This window comes from Protopterus annectens, chromosome 3.part1, assembly GCF_019279795.1.
Source record: "Protopterus annectens isolate FY-2018-M chromosome 3.part1, PAN1.0, whole genome shotgun sequence".
NCBI classification, from domain to species: domain Eukaryota; kingdom Metazoa; phylum Chordata; order Ceratodontiformes; family Protopteridae; genus Protopterus; species Protopterus annectens.
Window position 1 is genome coordinate 1362822982 of NC_056732.1, and position 17958 is coordinate 1362840939.

General features: G+C 41.2%; 1 protein-coding gene across 12 annotated transcripts in view; it reads left to right on the top strand.

Moving 5' to 3' along the window:
- PLEC (plectin) overlaps positions 1-17958 on the top strand; it is a 1553583-nt gene that overhangs the window by 1211025 nt on the left and 324600 nt on the right. For all 12 annotated transcript variants that reach the window (XM_044067397.1, XM_044067398.1, XM_044067399.1 and 9 more), the window contains one exon: positions 192-281. In XM_044067397.1, the coding sequence (XP_043923332.1) occupies positions 192-281 (90 nt within the window). The remainder of the gene's footprint in view (positions 1-191; positions 282-17958) is intronic.

Below are 17958 nucleotides of genomic sequence, written 5' to 3' on the forward strand. Positions count from 1 at the left end.
GATAACATGTACTGATTGTGCATCTGCAGTGTATTACAAAATTGGGGAGTTTTCTTGGATTGAGACTGCAATTTGAAATTCACTTCAGCAATAAAACTTCACTGAAGATAAATAATTTGTTAATATATGACTGTTACTGTTTGTCTCTGAATGTTTCTGTATGTTAACCTACATGTATGTTTGCTTTCCAGGCACAGCGCCACATCAGTGACCTGTATGAAGACCTCCGAGATGGGCACAACCTCATCTCACTGTTGGAAGTCCTCTCCGGGGAGACACTGGTAAGCGTTGCTATGGTGTTCTCTACATATGTCATGCTTTGCATGGTTTCTTCTTGAGAACCTTGACTGTCCCTGCTGTTAAACCAGCATTCCTTTGCTTGCACAAACCTGCAACATACCCAGTTGGTTCTCGTGGCAATATGTGGTCTGTCTGCATTTCGTATTGCCATTGTTGTGTGTATGCATGCATGTCTGATTGTGTGATATAAGTTAGAAGCTGAGATAAGTGTTCCAAAAATTGGGACACATGTCAAAAAATTAGGGATGCTGCTCTAGTCACAGTTCAGAAATGCTTTGCACGCTTAATTCAATAATTTGCCATATACCATGTGCTTGCAGTGGTAATGTTAGACAGTTTTTCTTATGTTTTAAATTGCTGTTGGAATAAAGACTGCAAACTTGGGAGGGGACTGAAAACACAGTTGAAATCTGAGTTAGAGATGCTAGAAAAACAGGGGGGCATGGTAAGAACAGAATGGATATGACAGATTTCTGTCTGAGCAAAGCTGTGATGTATTTCTCTAAAAGGTAACCTAATGAGAATTGTGATGGAGTTTTGGAACCCTGTGTTCAGTCCCCATTTATCACTAGTCACAGTCTAATGTGTCTATGCCTAAAAGTCTTTATATTACTTTGGTCTGTTATAGTCTTAACACCATGCCTCAGAAGCAAAGTTATCGGATTAAAAAAAGAAAAAGGAAGTGCCTTGTGTACTGTAAATGAGACAAAATAAGTCCATTATTGTATACAGCTTTTACAAATAATAAGAGAAAAAATGTTTTAGCTTGGGGTGTTTCTAGAAGTAACATAAAAGATTAAAAAAGGTATTATAACTTCATAACTTTATTTTTAGGTTACTTCTGAAAACAGATTCATGTCCAAGTATCAACTTTTATTTTTGAATTATGGCATGCTTTTATAACATAATGTCATCATATGTTCAGAATGTGTGTTACAAAGTGGATTTTTCCATTGTTTGAATAAACTAATTTAGATATTGTTCAGTACTCTAGTAATAGCTTTGCTTTGTATGAGAGTATGACGTTTGAAATTCTGAGCGCTGTTACTCCCTAATGACTAACTTTATATTGTGCCAGTAGATTGTCCTGTTCAGCCTCCATACAAAGCAACACATTTCTGATACATACAAAAAAAAAAAAACATGCTGTTGTCACAATCATGGGGTCAGGCTGTCGCTGCAGAATGTGTGTTCTGCAATGACATTTCAGGTTTCACTAAACCATGAGCCAGTATGTGTTGCGCAATTTTATATGGTTAAAAAAATCAAACCCTTTTGATCAGTTGTAGAGCTCCAGAGAGGCCTGGGCTGGCCAATGAGGTTCTAAATAGAGCGGAACTAAGTGGTGGATCTGCATAATGGACAGTGCATGCAGTTGTCCGGTTTGGTATCCAGTTCTGAGACAGCTGGGATTACAATCATGTTTGGATTACTGTTTAAAATAATGTACAAGCTTGGTGGTGCTGTCTTTAGAACCAATGCCTATAGATAGTGACATCCCGGAAACATCCTTAATGCAACCTTTCCATCCCTGTAAAGGCAGATCTTTATTTTCAGACTGCATTGGAGGAGAGTCCAAAAACAAATTCCTTTTTCATTTTTGATGACCAGTACAAGTCTGTGTGACCCTAGCGCTAGACTTCTGCTCTCCTGCCAACTACTCTGGTGTTTTGGAGAAACTGGACAAAAGCACTTAAGATGGAATGATTTTTGCCATTGGGTCCATTCATTGGTTGCCAGTGTGGCTCATTTCCAGGTTTCATCTGTGTCACAGACTTTTGGTAAAATGTATTCTTTGTTTGGGTCTTCAGTTGGAAATTCTGCTGACAAGCTTCTCATTGTAGTGGCTAAGGTACAAGTTCCAAATGTTATGTTGAAACCATCAACAGCATGGCACATATGTCTGTACGCATATGTAGGTACAGAATGCATTAATTCCAGTTATACTTTTGGATACCTCCATTATATGAAGGTTTTCACTGTTAGAAACAATCTCGATTAAATTCAGGATTTCCTCTGGTGTGGCATCTCTCAGTGCAGTTTGTACCATTAAAGTAACATAAAGGACATTTCTAAGTAAAGCTCTAACCCCTACACTGGCTGAGACATGAGCCGGTATCTCTACCAGGTATTCTGTATCCTTTCTGTTGCCAAGTTCCCCATTCCTAGACAGTTTGGTGTCACTCAGGCCTTTGCTTGCATGATGGTAATTGGCTTCACTGTAAGCTGTCCCTATCTTCTTGCTAGGCTGGATGACCCACCATCAGCCACTGAGTCGCATCTCCCTTGCCCATTTCTTCTGGAATCCACGTTACTGTGTGAATTGCTTTGTGGTCAAGCCTTTATCATTCTGTGCCACGGCACTTTGTGATCTTCCTGTATTCGCCAGGTTTTGTAGAGAGCGCACTTGATCCCGCCTCTCCTTGTGGGAAAGGAGAACTAGCCTTCTGCTTAATTTGAACATGAGTGACCCACAGCACAGCTGGGTCCTATATCAACAGGCCAGTGTTTTTCACAAGATTGCCTCATGCTTCTTGAGAGGTTCAGAACTTTGATTTACCATGATAAGCACCACCCCACATATGTTTGGTAGTAATGCCACTCTGGGCATTGGGGCATGAGTGCACCTATGAATTAGCTTCTTAAGGTTTTCCATTGCATTCTCAGCTGCAACTTAAGGATTTTCACTAGATTAAGCTGTTTGTAGACATGACCAGTAGACAGTAGTATTTCTTGCAGAATGTCTTTGAAGTGTGCTGCTTTTCACAAGTCATATCCTCTCAGACAGAATGTTTGTTGCTGACGTTTTGAGTAAATAACTATTATTTAATGGGGCATTAACCAAATTCAGATTTCCTTTTTCTGAGATCTTGCATATATGTTTATTTTCTATGCATTGGATGCAGGTGTTGGGGTAGCTTAGATGCAACAAACCTAACCAAAGACCCACAGTTTGCCCCATAGATTAGGAGCTAGCTGTATCTGAGACTTTATGAACTCATCTTGGAAATGACAGGACACCATTAGAAATGGCAATTTTGAGGTGCAGTTCCATTTATATAAAACCCTCCTCTTATTTAGGTGTGGTGCCACAAGTACTTTTTTCCACAACTTTGTGAAAGTATGTTAGAGTACCTGTTCACACAAGTTTCTGCATTAATTAATAGCGCAAGTTGGAGAACAGCAACTGACTCATAACATTTTGTTGCATCATTTTGTCTGTTTTAATTACACAGCTTTCCAAGACTTTACTTTGCTGTTAATGTAAGCTATTGGTACATTGTACTGGTGTAGTATTGTAGAAATGAACTGTATCAAAGGTTAGAAAGGTGTCACTTCAACTCTAAAATGGTGTTGACCTGTCATCTAGTAAGTCACTGACCAAGAGTAAAACGGGTCTATATTAGAACACCGAAATTTCAAACCTTCGAGTGTTCTAATATCGAACCCTATTAATCGAAAATTTAAAACATCGAACATACAGAACAGGGAATTTTTTTCCTATGGAAAAAATTCCCTGTTCCAAAACACATACACACAACACAAGCACATCAAACAAACAGCAATCCACACACATACACCTAAACTCTTACACCTAACCCTACACTAAACTATACATACACCACTAACTATCCACTTACCTTAACCAAAACCCTAACCCTAAGGTCCGTCACTGTCGCACAGTCACCTCACCTGCGCCCTAACCCTAACTTACCTACCCCACCCTAACCCTCACGTCCACACAATCGCACACTTACCTGAACCCGACCTGTAACTTTCCACTACAGCGCTGAAAATACCGAAGCAACAGAAACGGAAACCAAATTCTTTCCCTAGGAAAAAAATTAGGTTATATGTAGTTTAGGCAAATTCTTTTTTCAGGACTTGAAAGAAAAATACTTGCTTGAAATAATTTTTTGATTGTGTACTTATTTTTGTTTTTCTTTAGTTAGACTTGAGTCATGTTGGGCCACGCTTTTCCACAGTTTGCAAGCACTGAGAATAACGAAACAATTCATTGAGTCCCTTAACAGAGCCATTTATTTATTTTATTTATTTATTTAAATTTGTTGACCGGGAGTGTCCGACTGGACGTGGGTCCATTTTCAGCGGAGGCCCGGGGAGAAAAGCTCCACAGTTAAAATAAACAGACAGTAGTTACATTGGATTACATAGCAATTAACAATTTAACATAGAAATTACTTACAACATATTTACAGATGAAGAACATAGTACATCACTAGACAACTAGAATCTTTATCTGTGAAGTACATAACCGGCATTAACAAATGTTACAATAAGAAGTTCCTGCTGTATAATAAGTACTAGGCTTATGAGCGTCTGAGCTTGCTATCATCAAGCCATCATCTTTGAATTAAAGATTCCATTTCTGTGTGGTTAATATTTGCCACATAATTCTTGTACCAGTTGTATTCATGCTTGGCACTCTCTATAGTCTGTCAGACTTCTCTAAATACTGCGTAGAGTATGGTTTGTTGGCTTTCAGCATCTGCACAGTTGTCAGTCAGTTAATATTTTTTGGGATTTCCTGCCCTAACAGCCTGAAAAGAATTTACACAGTAGATTCCCAGAAGGAAATGTGTATGTGCCAAATATAATGATAATTAGAGTCTGTTTGCATTCCCAAGAACCCCAACCCCCACTATCATCACAACAGTCTGCCTTTTGTAATAGTTTTTTGTGGAATTCCAGCTTAGAAATCAGTGCACCCTGTCTGCATTTCATTATAGCAGTTGCAGACCATGATAAAAGGAGTAGTGTTTGCTGACTGCTTGTGGCAGCAGATATTTAGTAAGGCTTGCAAATCTTGTTCATTCATTTCTGGTGCTTCAGTGGTTATGAATACACATTGCTGGAGGTTGGTATGATAACCATGTGTATCTTATCTGGGGACCGACTGCTCTTATACTCCTGGGAAGTGATTCTCTGTGCCAGGTACATAATGTAGTTAAGCAGACATATGTAGATTGCCCCTGCTGTGTCATTAATAGAATTGTACTTTTTTATGATGGGGGTATTGTCCGACTTTATGATGTGTTTATGATCATGGTGTTTATGATCATGGTATACATGCATCCCGTGTCACTGGACACAGTCTTTCATATTCTGGTTCTTTATTTAATCTGTAGTAGTCAGTTGCTTTATGCCTGGGTCCACTGTAGCAAAAACAGCATGCTCTAAGGAGAAAGTGGTTTATAGATGATAATTACTCAGACTGACATGATCTCATATTTTTATTTTAATTTCGTATGTGATAGAATTGATAAATGCCAGTGCTATATAGTAAGCCCACCTGTTCCTGAGTATTTTAGTTATACATAGGCTATTATTTGTCACTAGTGATAAAAAAACAAGAGAGTAAACATCAGATGCTCTTTATATGAACGATTTTTGTAGTTGTCACCAAAAGAATCTCTGCTCCCGTTCTAAACTTCCTATCCCCCACCACCACCAGGCTGAGATGGCTTCACCTTACCTGAGACATCTGCAAGCTTCTGGTGCAAACATGGTACCGATGTTCATCGTGTTGCACTGTTGCAGGCATTACACTTGGGTTATCCTGCTGGCGGGCTACCCGCAGTCGGCCTGAATTCCAAAGTCCTGGTCCAGCGTCGGTTGCTGTCGCCTCTTCCCTGATGTCAGTGCGCCAGTGGTATAAAAGATGCAGCCAATGCCATTTTCTTCAGTCTTTCCTGCCGCGCAGTGCCCGAAGAAAAAGCAGTCTGCAAGTGCCAGTCGGCCGACTCCTGAGATTTTCGAAATTGAATTTCAGATCCGAAGTCTTCAATAAAGCTAAGTACCCCATTGGGGAAACTTTTTTCTTGCTCCAGACCGATGTCAGAAAAAGTTAACAATTGTATTTCTTGTGGGAAGCAAATACCTCATAAGGATTTTCATTCTTACTGTATTCCTTGCCTAGGCCCTGACCACGACATTGCTAGTTGTCGATTTTGTGCTAGATTTAACCAATGCACGATTAAGCGTCGGTACGAGTTTGCTTTTCATTATTTTGGCAGAAGGTTTAACTATATAATGCTGTCGGAAAAACCAATGACCGGAATTCATAAAAAACGCAAGGATAAAGACAAGGACAAGCATCCGAGGTCCAAAACCAATGACGAAGCCTCTTCTAGGCCAGTTGCCGGTTCGCTGGTGCTCAGTGAGGCACTTTTGCAGCCCCCGACTCCCGCTGCCTCAGAGCCACAGGCCGCCTCCGACTCCCACGTGGAGACAACTAGGCCTCTGGATAGTCACGGTATTGGCCCTTTGAAAATTAATCCCTCAGATGGGTCCGGAGCCGCTGTGCAGGCATCGGCTTCTGAGGGTGTCTTCAGACCTACACAACTTTATATAAAGCCTACTTCAGCATCCAAGACAAAGTCTAAAACAGTTTTAAAGACAAGGAAACAAGTACAGCATTCTCCAGGACAGACTTCTATGCCTAAGAAACAGATGCTCAAAATGGCCGAAGACCTACTTACTTTGATCAGGGGTTCCCATCCCCCTCCTGATAAGAGGCCTAGGCAAGACACTGAATATGATTCCTCTGATCAGGTTTCCATTTCCTCTGATTCCTCTTCAGAACAGGAATGTTCTATTCCTCCATATGAGGATTCTGATGCTGAAGATTCCTTTCCTTCAGCTTCTCCTGCTGAGGACTACTCTTTTGGGAAAATCCTGCATACCAAGAGGGAGCATTTCTACTGGGAGAGCCAAGATTATTCCGAATCTAAAAAAAGGCTTAGAGACTTTCTTTTACTTCCTCAGCACAGACCTCTTGCAATTCCCCCTGTTCTAGATATAGTAGATGTATTTTCAGAGTCCGACCTATCTCCAGACTCTTTACCTCCTGCTCCTGTTAAGCCGGACAGATACTACAGGGTCCCAGACTCCCATAAATTTCTTTATAAAAACCCTGCTGCTGACCCAGAAACTATTTCACAGGGTCCCAAAGGGGTCAAGGCTGCTACTGCTAAAAACCCTGTCCCCTCGGATAGAGATTCTAGGGCTCTGGACAGATGGGGGAAAAAAGTTTACACTTCTGCTACCTTGGCTGTAAGGGCTTTAAATTGTCAATTTCATATGCTCAAATATCAGCAATACTTAATGTCTTTGTTAAAACAAAACAAAAAATGTTGACAAATTCTGAATGTTCTGAGAACAAAGATTTGCAGGATTTATTGCATGCAGCTGAACAAGTGGGAAAGCATACTTTGCAATGTGGCTATGCTTCACTAGAGGCCTCGTGTAGGGCCGCTGTCACAGGTTCTGTTAGAAGGCATGCTTGGTTAGAGGAACAGAATTTACCTGATCATGTTAAAGCAAAATTATTGGATGCTCCATTATAGCATGATACTTTGTTTGGTGTTAAGGCAGAAGAGGTGTTGAAGAAAATGGAGGGTAAAGCTAAATCTATGCAGACAGTAAAGGATTTCTTACAGGTACAGCCACCCAGATTTAGCAGAAACTGGCCCTCTAAGAATTGGTCCTTTCCAGTGTCAGACAGACCACAAAGAGGCAGATTCAGATGCCCTAGAGGCAGGCAACAGCCCCAGGGCTCATACAGGCCCAAACAATAGGGTACTTCTACCTCCAAAAGCGGAGAAGACAAATCACAGCCTTATAGAAAACAGTCCCAATGACTTTCCTCTGCCAATGCCAAGCACTTATTTTTTGGCAGCACCTTAGGGGGAAAGCTAGCACTTTTTTCACAAAACTGGCACAAGATCACCCAGGGCAAATGGGTCTTAAATGTAGTCTCTCAGGGCTACAGGTTCCACTTTCACACCCTTTCAAAGGCAAAAGGTATGCCAGACCTGCCACACAATCAATGGGCAGAGGCACAAAAACAAGTTTCATCTCTCATGGACATGAGGGCTATTCAGCCAGTGCCACAACAAGAGCAGGGACAAGGATTTTACTCGAGACTTTTCTTAGTACCAAGAAAGGACAAAGCCTGGAGACCAGTTCTGGACCTGTCTATTCTAAATACTTTTCTGGACGTCCCAAAATTCAAAATGTTGACTCTACAGCAGCTTCTGCCCGTGCTAGACAAGAAGGCTTGGCTGGTAACTTTGGAACTCAGAGGCATACCTGCATGTCCGAGTCAGACAAACATGCAGAAGATACCTCAGATTCATAACTGGCTCAATGTACTACCAATTCTCTGCACTGCCCTTTGGCTTATCTACTGCGCCCAGGGTCTTCACAAAATGCCTGGCACCAGTAATTGCATTTTGCAGACAAAGAGGAATTCAAATATATCCCTCCTTGGACGACTGCTTTATTCAAGCAGAGACCAAAGATATTCTACTTACAGCATCTGGCATTTGTAAAAAGATTACTAATTTGCCTAGGGTACACAGTAAACGAAAATAAATCAAACCTAATACCCTCTCAAGAGATAATATTCCTGGGTGCAAGCTTAAATGCAACTACCCAGATGGCTTATCTCATGCCAGACAAACAAAAGCAACTGACTTCTTACTTCGAAAACATGGCAACAAAGACCCAGTTATCTACAAGAACAATTCTGCAGGCTCTGGGCTACATGGCATCCTGCATTCTACTAATTCCATATGCAAGACTGCATATGAGGAAACTACAATGGTATCTAAAATGTGTTTGGACTCAACATTGCCACAGCCTGGAAACAGTAATTACTCTTATTCCCTGCCTGCAACAGGAGTTTCGATGGTGGGCACAGGCCTGTCACCACAACAAGGGACAGCCATTCACTTTACGCACTGCCAGGCAGACACTACCAACAGATGCATCAGATTATGCCTGGAGGGCGCACATGGCAGGAAAATGTATTCAGGGAACATGGCCCACAAGCCAAATGCATCTTTATATCAATCAAAAAGAGATGCTAGCTGTACAAAATGCCCTGACAGCTTTCAAGGACCTACTTCATCCAGGACAATTGCTGATAAAGACGGACAATACTACAGTCATGTGGTACATAAGCAAGGGCGCACACATTCCTACCCCCTCTGCAGACAAGCCATGACTTTGTGGAACACAGCATTGACTTATCAAGTACACCTGCAAGCACAATTCCTGCCAGGAAAGACAAATACTTTGGCAGACGAACTAAGCAGAAACCTCATGGATCTGCACAAGTGGAAACTAGATCCACAAATCTTCAGCATGATAACAGGGAAATGGGAATGCCCAGACATAGATCTATTCACCTCCCCTCACAACTGCCAGCTACAGAGATTCTGCACTCGGACTTATCACAAACAAGCATGGAAAGTGGACGCCCTTTCATTCAGCTGGAAAGCCCTTACAGTGTATGCCTTCCCTCCTCTGCCTCTCCTCCCCAAGGTACCCCTAAAGGTCAGACAAGAGAAGCCAAAAATGATACGGATTGCCCCAGACTGGCCACGCCAGCACTGGTACCCAATCCTAAAGAGCTTGTCTCAAGGCCCATCCTGGACATTACCTCTAATTCCTCATTTGCTGACCCAACAGAACAATCAGATCCTACACAGCCAACTCAGAACCCTAAATTTGGCTGCATGGCAGATAATGTAACCATTCAGAACACATCTCACTCTAAAGCAGTTATGGATGTTATTTTGGAGGCCAGGAGGCCCAGCACCAGAAAATCTTATGCAGACAAATAGAAGAGATTCTGTGCTTGGAACCAGGCACAGGGAATTGACACGCTTGTACCAAATATTCCACAGATTTTGCAATACCTAACTGAGATGCTGGACAAAGGCCTATCCTTCTCATCAATTAAGATCCATGCCTCTGCCATTTCAGCTCATTACAATTTGGACCCACCTATTTTTTCTCACCCACTGCTAAGACAGTATCTCAGAGGGGCCAAAAACATAAGACCCTCAAGGAGAGCTGCAATACCTGCATGGGACCAAACTCACACTGCCTCCTTTTGAGCCAGCCAATACAGTGGAGATAAAATACTTATCATGGAAAACAGCTCTGCTCCTAGCAATAACTCCAGCAAGAAGAGTCTGAGTTACAGGCACTAATGGCTGTGGAACCTTTTATTATTTTCCATCAGGACAGGGTTTCTCTAAGGACAAACCCGACATTTATGCCTAAGGTACTGTCCAGTGTGGCTGTTAACCAAACCATACATTTGCCTACCTTTTATCCAAAATCACAGAATAAGGGGGAGAGACTTCTGCATTCTTTGGACATACACAGACAGCTACGCTTTTACTTGGACAAAACTAAAGCTTTCAGAAAGACTGAACAACTCTTAGTGGCATATGCTGCAGGTTCACAAGGAAAAGCCATCTCTAAGCAGAGTATTTCAAAATGGATAGGCCATTGCATTCATTTCTGCTATTCACAACATGGTAAATCAGTGCCTAAGGGCATTAGGCCACATTCAACCAGAGCAGCAGCCACTTCAGCAGCCTTCCTCAGAGGAGTACCAACCAAAGACATTTTAGAGGCTGTAACCTGGAGTTTAGTGCACACTTTCACAAAGCACTACCATTTACCTCTTTACTCTAAATCCAGAGCAGGCTTTGCCACTGCAGTTCTGCATGGCCTCATAGCCACTCCTAATTCTTTTTGGGCCCAGCCATCCAACCTCAGCTTTGGGATTCAATCCAAGTGTAATGACTGCAACAGTGAAACACGATGAACATAGTACAGTTGTGTACCTACCATAAATGTAGATGTTCGAGTGAATTCACTGTTGCAGTCCAGGTTACCCTCCCTCCATCCCCCTTTTTACATTGCTGAGACTTATCTGTACCTCTCTGTTCTATACAACCTATGTGGTATATTTGCTTGTAGATGAAGGTTGTGCATGCTTTTTTATGATCATAATATTTTTAGCCTACCCTTTTGGGGGCACCTGACATCTGGGGAAAGAAAAACTGAAGAAAATGGCATCGGCTGCATCTTTTATACCCCTGGCGCACTGACGTCAGGGAAGAGGCGACAGCAACCGATGCTGGACCAGGACTTTGGAATTTAGGCCGACTGCGGGTAGCCTGCCAGCAGGATAACCCAAGTGTAATGACTGCAACAGTGAATACACTCGAACGTCTACATTTGTGGTAGGTATATAACTGTACTATCCATATCATCTTTAGTTCTTTCATGACGCAGTCAATATGCTTGGTGATCAAACTACAATGACATTCAGTCTGGCAACAAGCTAGCCCTTTCTTCCAGTCTGAGCAGATAAGTACCCTAGTGAGGGCAGTTTTTGTACAGTCTCTGTTGCTCAGTGCCATATGTCTGTTATAGTATAACTTGAGTGTTTGTCAGCATAAATTCTGGAAGATGTCATGTCCATCCAGGCAAACGTTGGTACTTTACCAATACTTTCATGTAGAGTGTGGGAACTGTTTAGGGTTTGACAACAACAGGTCCACTTATGTTTGTATACGGTTTAACAGAAGGACCATCACATGAAAGGAGTTAGTTCTGCAGTCATATCTCAGTAAAGTAAAGCCATTTGGCCCTTACCAAGCAAGCTATTGTGTCTGAATAGCAAGACTTCAGCTGATATCCCCTCCCAAAAAAAGACAAACATATGTTGAAATGGAGAAGCAAGCCCACAGGGAGTTGTCAGAATACTGAACTTCCTAGTATGGCCAGCTTCCTTCGATCTGATGGAGTCAGCTCAAATAATGACCTTTGCAACCCCCGAATGACACATTTTGCTACGTAGGCCTCTGGTGTTGTCTCTTTGAAGGTCGTCATGCATTTGGCACCTTGCACATCCTTCTGTACTAAGCATGGATGTTCTTTCAGTTGAATCTGGTGCTATATTCCAGGTATTTGAATTTCAGGATTAGGTACCAGTTATAGAAAGGTGGGCAGCAGTTCATTTAATTGTGAATACAATTCATCTTGCTACTTATTTTCAATTGCACCTCCCTTTATTGTGCTCCATGCATTAACAACTATAATTCTGGAATTTGGAGGTTTAGTCTGTTTTGTTACTACCTTAGGACAACAAGAATAATGTAATTACACCTATGTTTTTTGTATAGCCATGTAACATTCACAAGCTTCATTACACTATAGTAACGTCTTGCAGACAGCACTGTAAACTATGCAGTATGCTTACATAAAATTCTGTATTTGTAATAAAGTTTATATTGTGAATTTAAGTGTTAGTAATGAATACGTGTAACTATTTTTCATTCACTGTCATACCATGGCTTTATAATTATCAATCTTTATCAAATGCCTTAATGGCAGTATTTTTTTCTCTTTGTATACTTAAGTGCATTTCTTATTTGTTATGTGTACAATTTATGGCCTAGGATGTGTCTGAAAGAGGTCCATAGACACTTACCTAGTTAAACTGTAAATAAGTACCCACCTTAGTAGTCAGTGTATGCCCACAGTTGTAAGGTTCAACATAGGGGTGCTTCTCACAACACCTGCATTTGATGGTTCCTTCCCCCAGCAGCCTCCACTACAAGACTTGATTAAGCTGACTGAGAGGTTCTACCATATTCTTCAGAACCTGCAGGTAGACTTTGACTAACCATCTGTATCTGCAGTCTCTCCTCTGAAAAGAAAGAGACCTCTTCAGAGAGAGAGGGAAGGGTCCTTTTTTTCAGAGGATGAGGAGGAGTTGGACTACAAGTCCCAACTGTCCTCACTCCTGTGGTGTGATAGAAATGACAATAATGCTCTGGCTTCAAGGCCTCCCCAGAAAATTCTTCATTTGGAGAATCTTTGACCTTGATTAGAGACCATTTTATGTGGAAACCAAAGAAGTGCTAGCATCCCAAAAAGATATATGGACTTTCTGGAACTAGATCCTCCAAAGCATTCAGTTGCACCTCCAGTTTTGGAAGCCATACAGACCATCATTTAAACTGCTTCTTAAAGCCAGGTTCCCAACCCTATTCTTTTACGAGTCTTGACCATTTTCATAGATCTAGGAATCTGGTAAATTAATTTACAAAACTTAGAGCAGCTGCAGTTTCTCTGGATACTGCCAAGGGAACTTGATTGTTTCTAAGGCAGAACACTCTTCCCAGTGACCAGAAAAGTAGGAGGAAAAGTATATATATCAGCAGCACTATCCTTCAGATTCCTTAGCTGTGCAAGAGTACATCAGGTTAGTCCAAGAGAAGCTCCGAAGGCTTGTCTCAGGACTGAAGTCAGTGCTGCAGTACAGGTGGGAAGGCCCGTCAGTGCTACAGTACAGGTGGGAAGGCATGCTATCAAGTGTAGTTATGATGATATGAATGCAGCATTGGGGGCAGCTGCAACTATCATGGGGGTCTGGCTGCAAAAAGACATGTCTCACTGAGGCTTCAGGCCCCACCGGAGGATGATTCCGTTCATTATGAGAAATGTAGATAGAGTATGTTTAGTTCTTTCTATGGTCTTGTTAGAGGACCCCGGGGCAAGTAATAAAGGATGTATGCCTCTGCAGAATTGAGAAACTTGTTTCTGGAGCGTCAGTACAATTGTGTAGCAATTTTTAGTTTCTGTCTAAATCTTTGGTTCCGTACATGCAAAGGCCGTCTGCTGTTCTTTTGCTGGGACCAGCAGGTGATATTGCTCTGTGTATGTGCAGTCTTGTAAAATGACTTAGTCTCAGAAGATTAAATTTCCTGTTGATTGTTTGTAAAAACAAAGACCTGCTGAAATCTGAAATAAATAAATTACATTGTTTTAATGCTACTGTAACATTTATCTTGGATTGGTTTCAACATGACGCTGTTAGTTCTATTTAGAGTCCTGCTTTTGTTGTGCCAATGTGATCTGTAAGGAAGTAGCAATTTGTTGTGTCACTATCCACCCTCGAAATTTTTTGAGATTACATTTAAACAGCAAAGGCAAGGGACATGTATGGAAATAAGAGAATAGACTTTTCCAGAGTTTGAAGATGTAGTAAGCGAAAATCATATCACTAGTATGTTTTGGTCCTGGTCACTTGGATTGAAAGTTTCCCAGAAGACCACAGAGATCTAGGGTGAACACACAATTACCTAGGATTGAATTGAGGGGCAAAAGTCCTTTTAGAAAACACTGCGTGCCATATGCAGCTGTCTTAAGTTTCATTATATTTTTCAAGGTAGAAACCAAGAGTTGTAGGGTGTGAAAATTAACTTTTTACAGGGGCTGCCAAGGTGAAGTGAAGTAAACTGAGCATTTTTCGCTTTCTATAGATTAGACAGAAGCATTGTTGCAATTTTTTTTTTTTTTTTATAATTTAAAGGATTGAGGTAAGGGTATACACTAAAATGTCCCAAGCTGTCAGTGTTTATGTCAAACTTTTAAGTCTTGGTTCAGTGAGATACCCACCTACCGGGCAGCAACCTCAGTAAAAGAGAGATTAAAATTAGTGGAATGTAGGCATATTATTTATGTTGCAGGTTAGCTGGTGATGTAAGAAGCATGCATTTTGTTAGGGTTGATTATTAAGTTCATAGGTTCAATCTTTACTCAAGCTTACAAAGCGTTGTAAAGTAGTTGTTAAGCATGGAGGAGGATACAGGAGGGGGTACGTCATCAGCATTTTGAAAGTTAGTAGCAAGAGGGGTAGCAGACTACATTGTATTCACAAAAATTAAGAAGAGTGGAGGACTTAGGACTGATCTGTGGGGAATAGTGGGTGGGACATAAATGCCATGTGAGATTGTGCTTTGCCATTTGACATATTCCTGCTTGTTTAGGCAGTTGATAACCTTGATAGAATCTGACAAAGGTGCACCATGATTAATGAGGCTTATTGTTTGTTGAAGGTGGTGTACTAAATCAAATGGTTTATTTTTTTTCCAGATAAATCAAATGGTTTAGAAAGGCCCAAAAAGTTGCACAAACAGCTTTACTCAGTTCTGACTTAACAGTGAAGCATGTGTGGAGACAAATAGTTATGTAGGACCATGCCAGAGTGGCTTCAGTATTTTATTTATTTATTTTACATTTGTTTTACGGTAGTTTGAAGAGCAGCATGTAACATTACAGTCCAGCCTGCACCAAAGAAATGACGATTGTGCCCAGAGTTTTTTTCTTCCAGGAAATGTTATAGCCAATTTTCTTCTAGGAAATATTATAACAGCATCAACATTTTAGTGCTGAAAACAAAGCAACCTGATTCGGCAGGAAACTAGAACAGTCTTTTGTAAAGAATATACTTCCTGCTTCAACATAGTAAACGCTGACACCATTACCACTGTTGTCTGCCATGTTTACTCAGCTGGCAGAAGTGTTAGCTCCCTTTTCAGATAAACAGTTTGAAATGTCACTTGTTGGTAAACCAGCTTTTCTTATTGATTTATTTATTCTTTTGTTCAACCGATAAGTTAAATTAACTCGGTTGCATTAATTTATTAGCAAGGTAACCTCATTATACTGACTTGTTTATTTGTGGTCCAAGTAAGTATGAATTTGTTCAGAACCTCATCTGTGATTCTGGCATCTTGTCGCACAGCAATGATGTCATGAATGAAAAAAGGGACAGTCAGTACAGCATCAGTCTGCTTGTGAGGGTACTGGTTGCACAGTATAGGAAGTACCACACAAACTGCTGTATTGTCACTAAGAGTTTGGTTGCCTTTCTGTGTAGCCATGGTGCACTCCTATTCAGTGATCTAAGTACACATACAAGCTCTTTGCTTGTTCTTATGAAGTATCTGCCAGTAGAGTACAATGCTATGTCATCTCCAAGGTCAGGTGTAACATAATCAGCCAGCAGTCTCTTAATGAAACAGTTTCCAGCCAAAGAGTGTCTTCCTGTCATCTGTCTTCCACAGTACTTGGTGACACTTCAGGGGAAACTGCATCTTGCGAGTTATGATATTGTGGAAAAATGCAAGAAGTTGAGAAGAAAGGCACCTATATGTAGATGGAAGCAGGATTTAAAGGAAATGTTTGTGAAGAGGAAAATAAGAATCTTGGTGTGGTTAGAAGTGGGTGGGAGAGAGCAGGGTTGTGAGATCACGAGATCATAGAAGGATACTAGACTAACGGCCCTAGATCTTTTTTAAGCCTAGCTATTTATGTCCCAGTTTTCTGCATGTCTTTGTTTCAGGTCCACAATAATTCTTTCCATGGCCTTCTATACAAAGCTAGTCAAAATTATGGGTATGTTGATGGTTCCCCTTTTGTGTAGAGGGATGACTTGTTGCAGTCCTCCATTCCCTAGTGACAATGCCAGTCTGAAGGCTGTGGTTGAATAGAGATTCTAGTGGGCCTGACAGATAATGTTTCAAGCTAACTAGGAGGCATCCTGGTAGGTTATCAGGACCCATAGATGCAGTGTTTTTAATTTTTGAGAGTGCAGTGAGGACATGTTCTTTAGTGATAATTGGGGAAGAAATGCTAGAAAGTATGGATCTATATCATATGAGCGAATAGGAAAAAACGCGAATGCTCACAATCTCGAAAGTACTGGACCTTGAACTTGCTATTGTGGGGGTGCAGCCCCCACACCCACCTCTAAATATATATTCCAACTCCGAGATCACACTACAGTGAGGAAAGAGCAAGTACTCCATTCTTCACTGTACCACGATCTCAGAAAAATCATTTCGAGGTCCAGTACTTTCGAGATTGAGCGTTCACGGTCTTTCCTATTCGCTCATATGATATACACCTGAAAGTATTTCTTGGGGGAATAACTGGAGGTGATAAGTGGAGTTAAATTGGAGCTAAATTTATTGGCTAGCAAATTTCCTACATCTTTAGTTTGGTATAGGGAGTTCTGTTAGTTCAGCACAATGTTGGGTGTTCTCCTTAACTGAAAAATGCTTTATAGCTATCCTTGGCCTGGGAGGCTATTTTTCCCTTGAAGTTGGCTTTAGTTGATTTGATTAGTCCCCTGATTTGCTTGCCGAGACTAAAGATGGAGTGTTTTAGGCATAGGCATAGCCCTTCTGTTTATGGACATGTTTTTCTTTGTCTTTTATTTTACAACTTATTTATACTGGGAATCCACCATTGTCTATGCAATATGTTCATGCATGTACTTGGATGCTGTAAACACTTCTGCTTAGACCACAGTGATCTCTGAGTTTGGGGGTTTGGGATTTTAGCTATCGCTTAATGGGAAGAGCCTTAGAAAATTTCTTAAATATTCTTGGGTTTGCTGGAAGTTCAGGCTTTATATTTATCTTGAGGGTGATCACTATGTGATCTGATCAGACCAGTGAGGGTATTACAGTGGGACAGGTGCAGCAATGTCCTTCTATTCCTATGTTGCAGTATTCCAGTTGTGGGATTTCCTGCCCTCAGGCAACTCGTATGTTGGCTCCTATACAAAAGCTTCAGCTTGGCTGTTGCAGCTGCATGGGATGTCACACACAGGGCCATAAACCAGGGGCCTTAAATGTGATGTCTGCACGTACAATCCCCAGAACTTTTCAGCCGCAGACAACCTTTGCATCGTACGATCGCTCCTTCACAGATGGTCGCATCAATAAAGCTAAGTATCCTGTTGGGTTTCAATTTTTTTTGTGTGTTTTTCTAACTGTTATTGCCTAGGCTTGGTTGTTGTAGCCTTTAGCTGATTTCAGGTAAAAAGGGAAAGTGCCAGTGTGGGCACCAGATACCACATAAAGATACCCATGATAGGTGTGTGTTTTGCTTAGGCCGGGAGCAGGACCATTCCTCCTGCTCGATTTGTCAATCATTTGTACCGAAAACCCTGCGCAGCTGTCT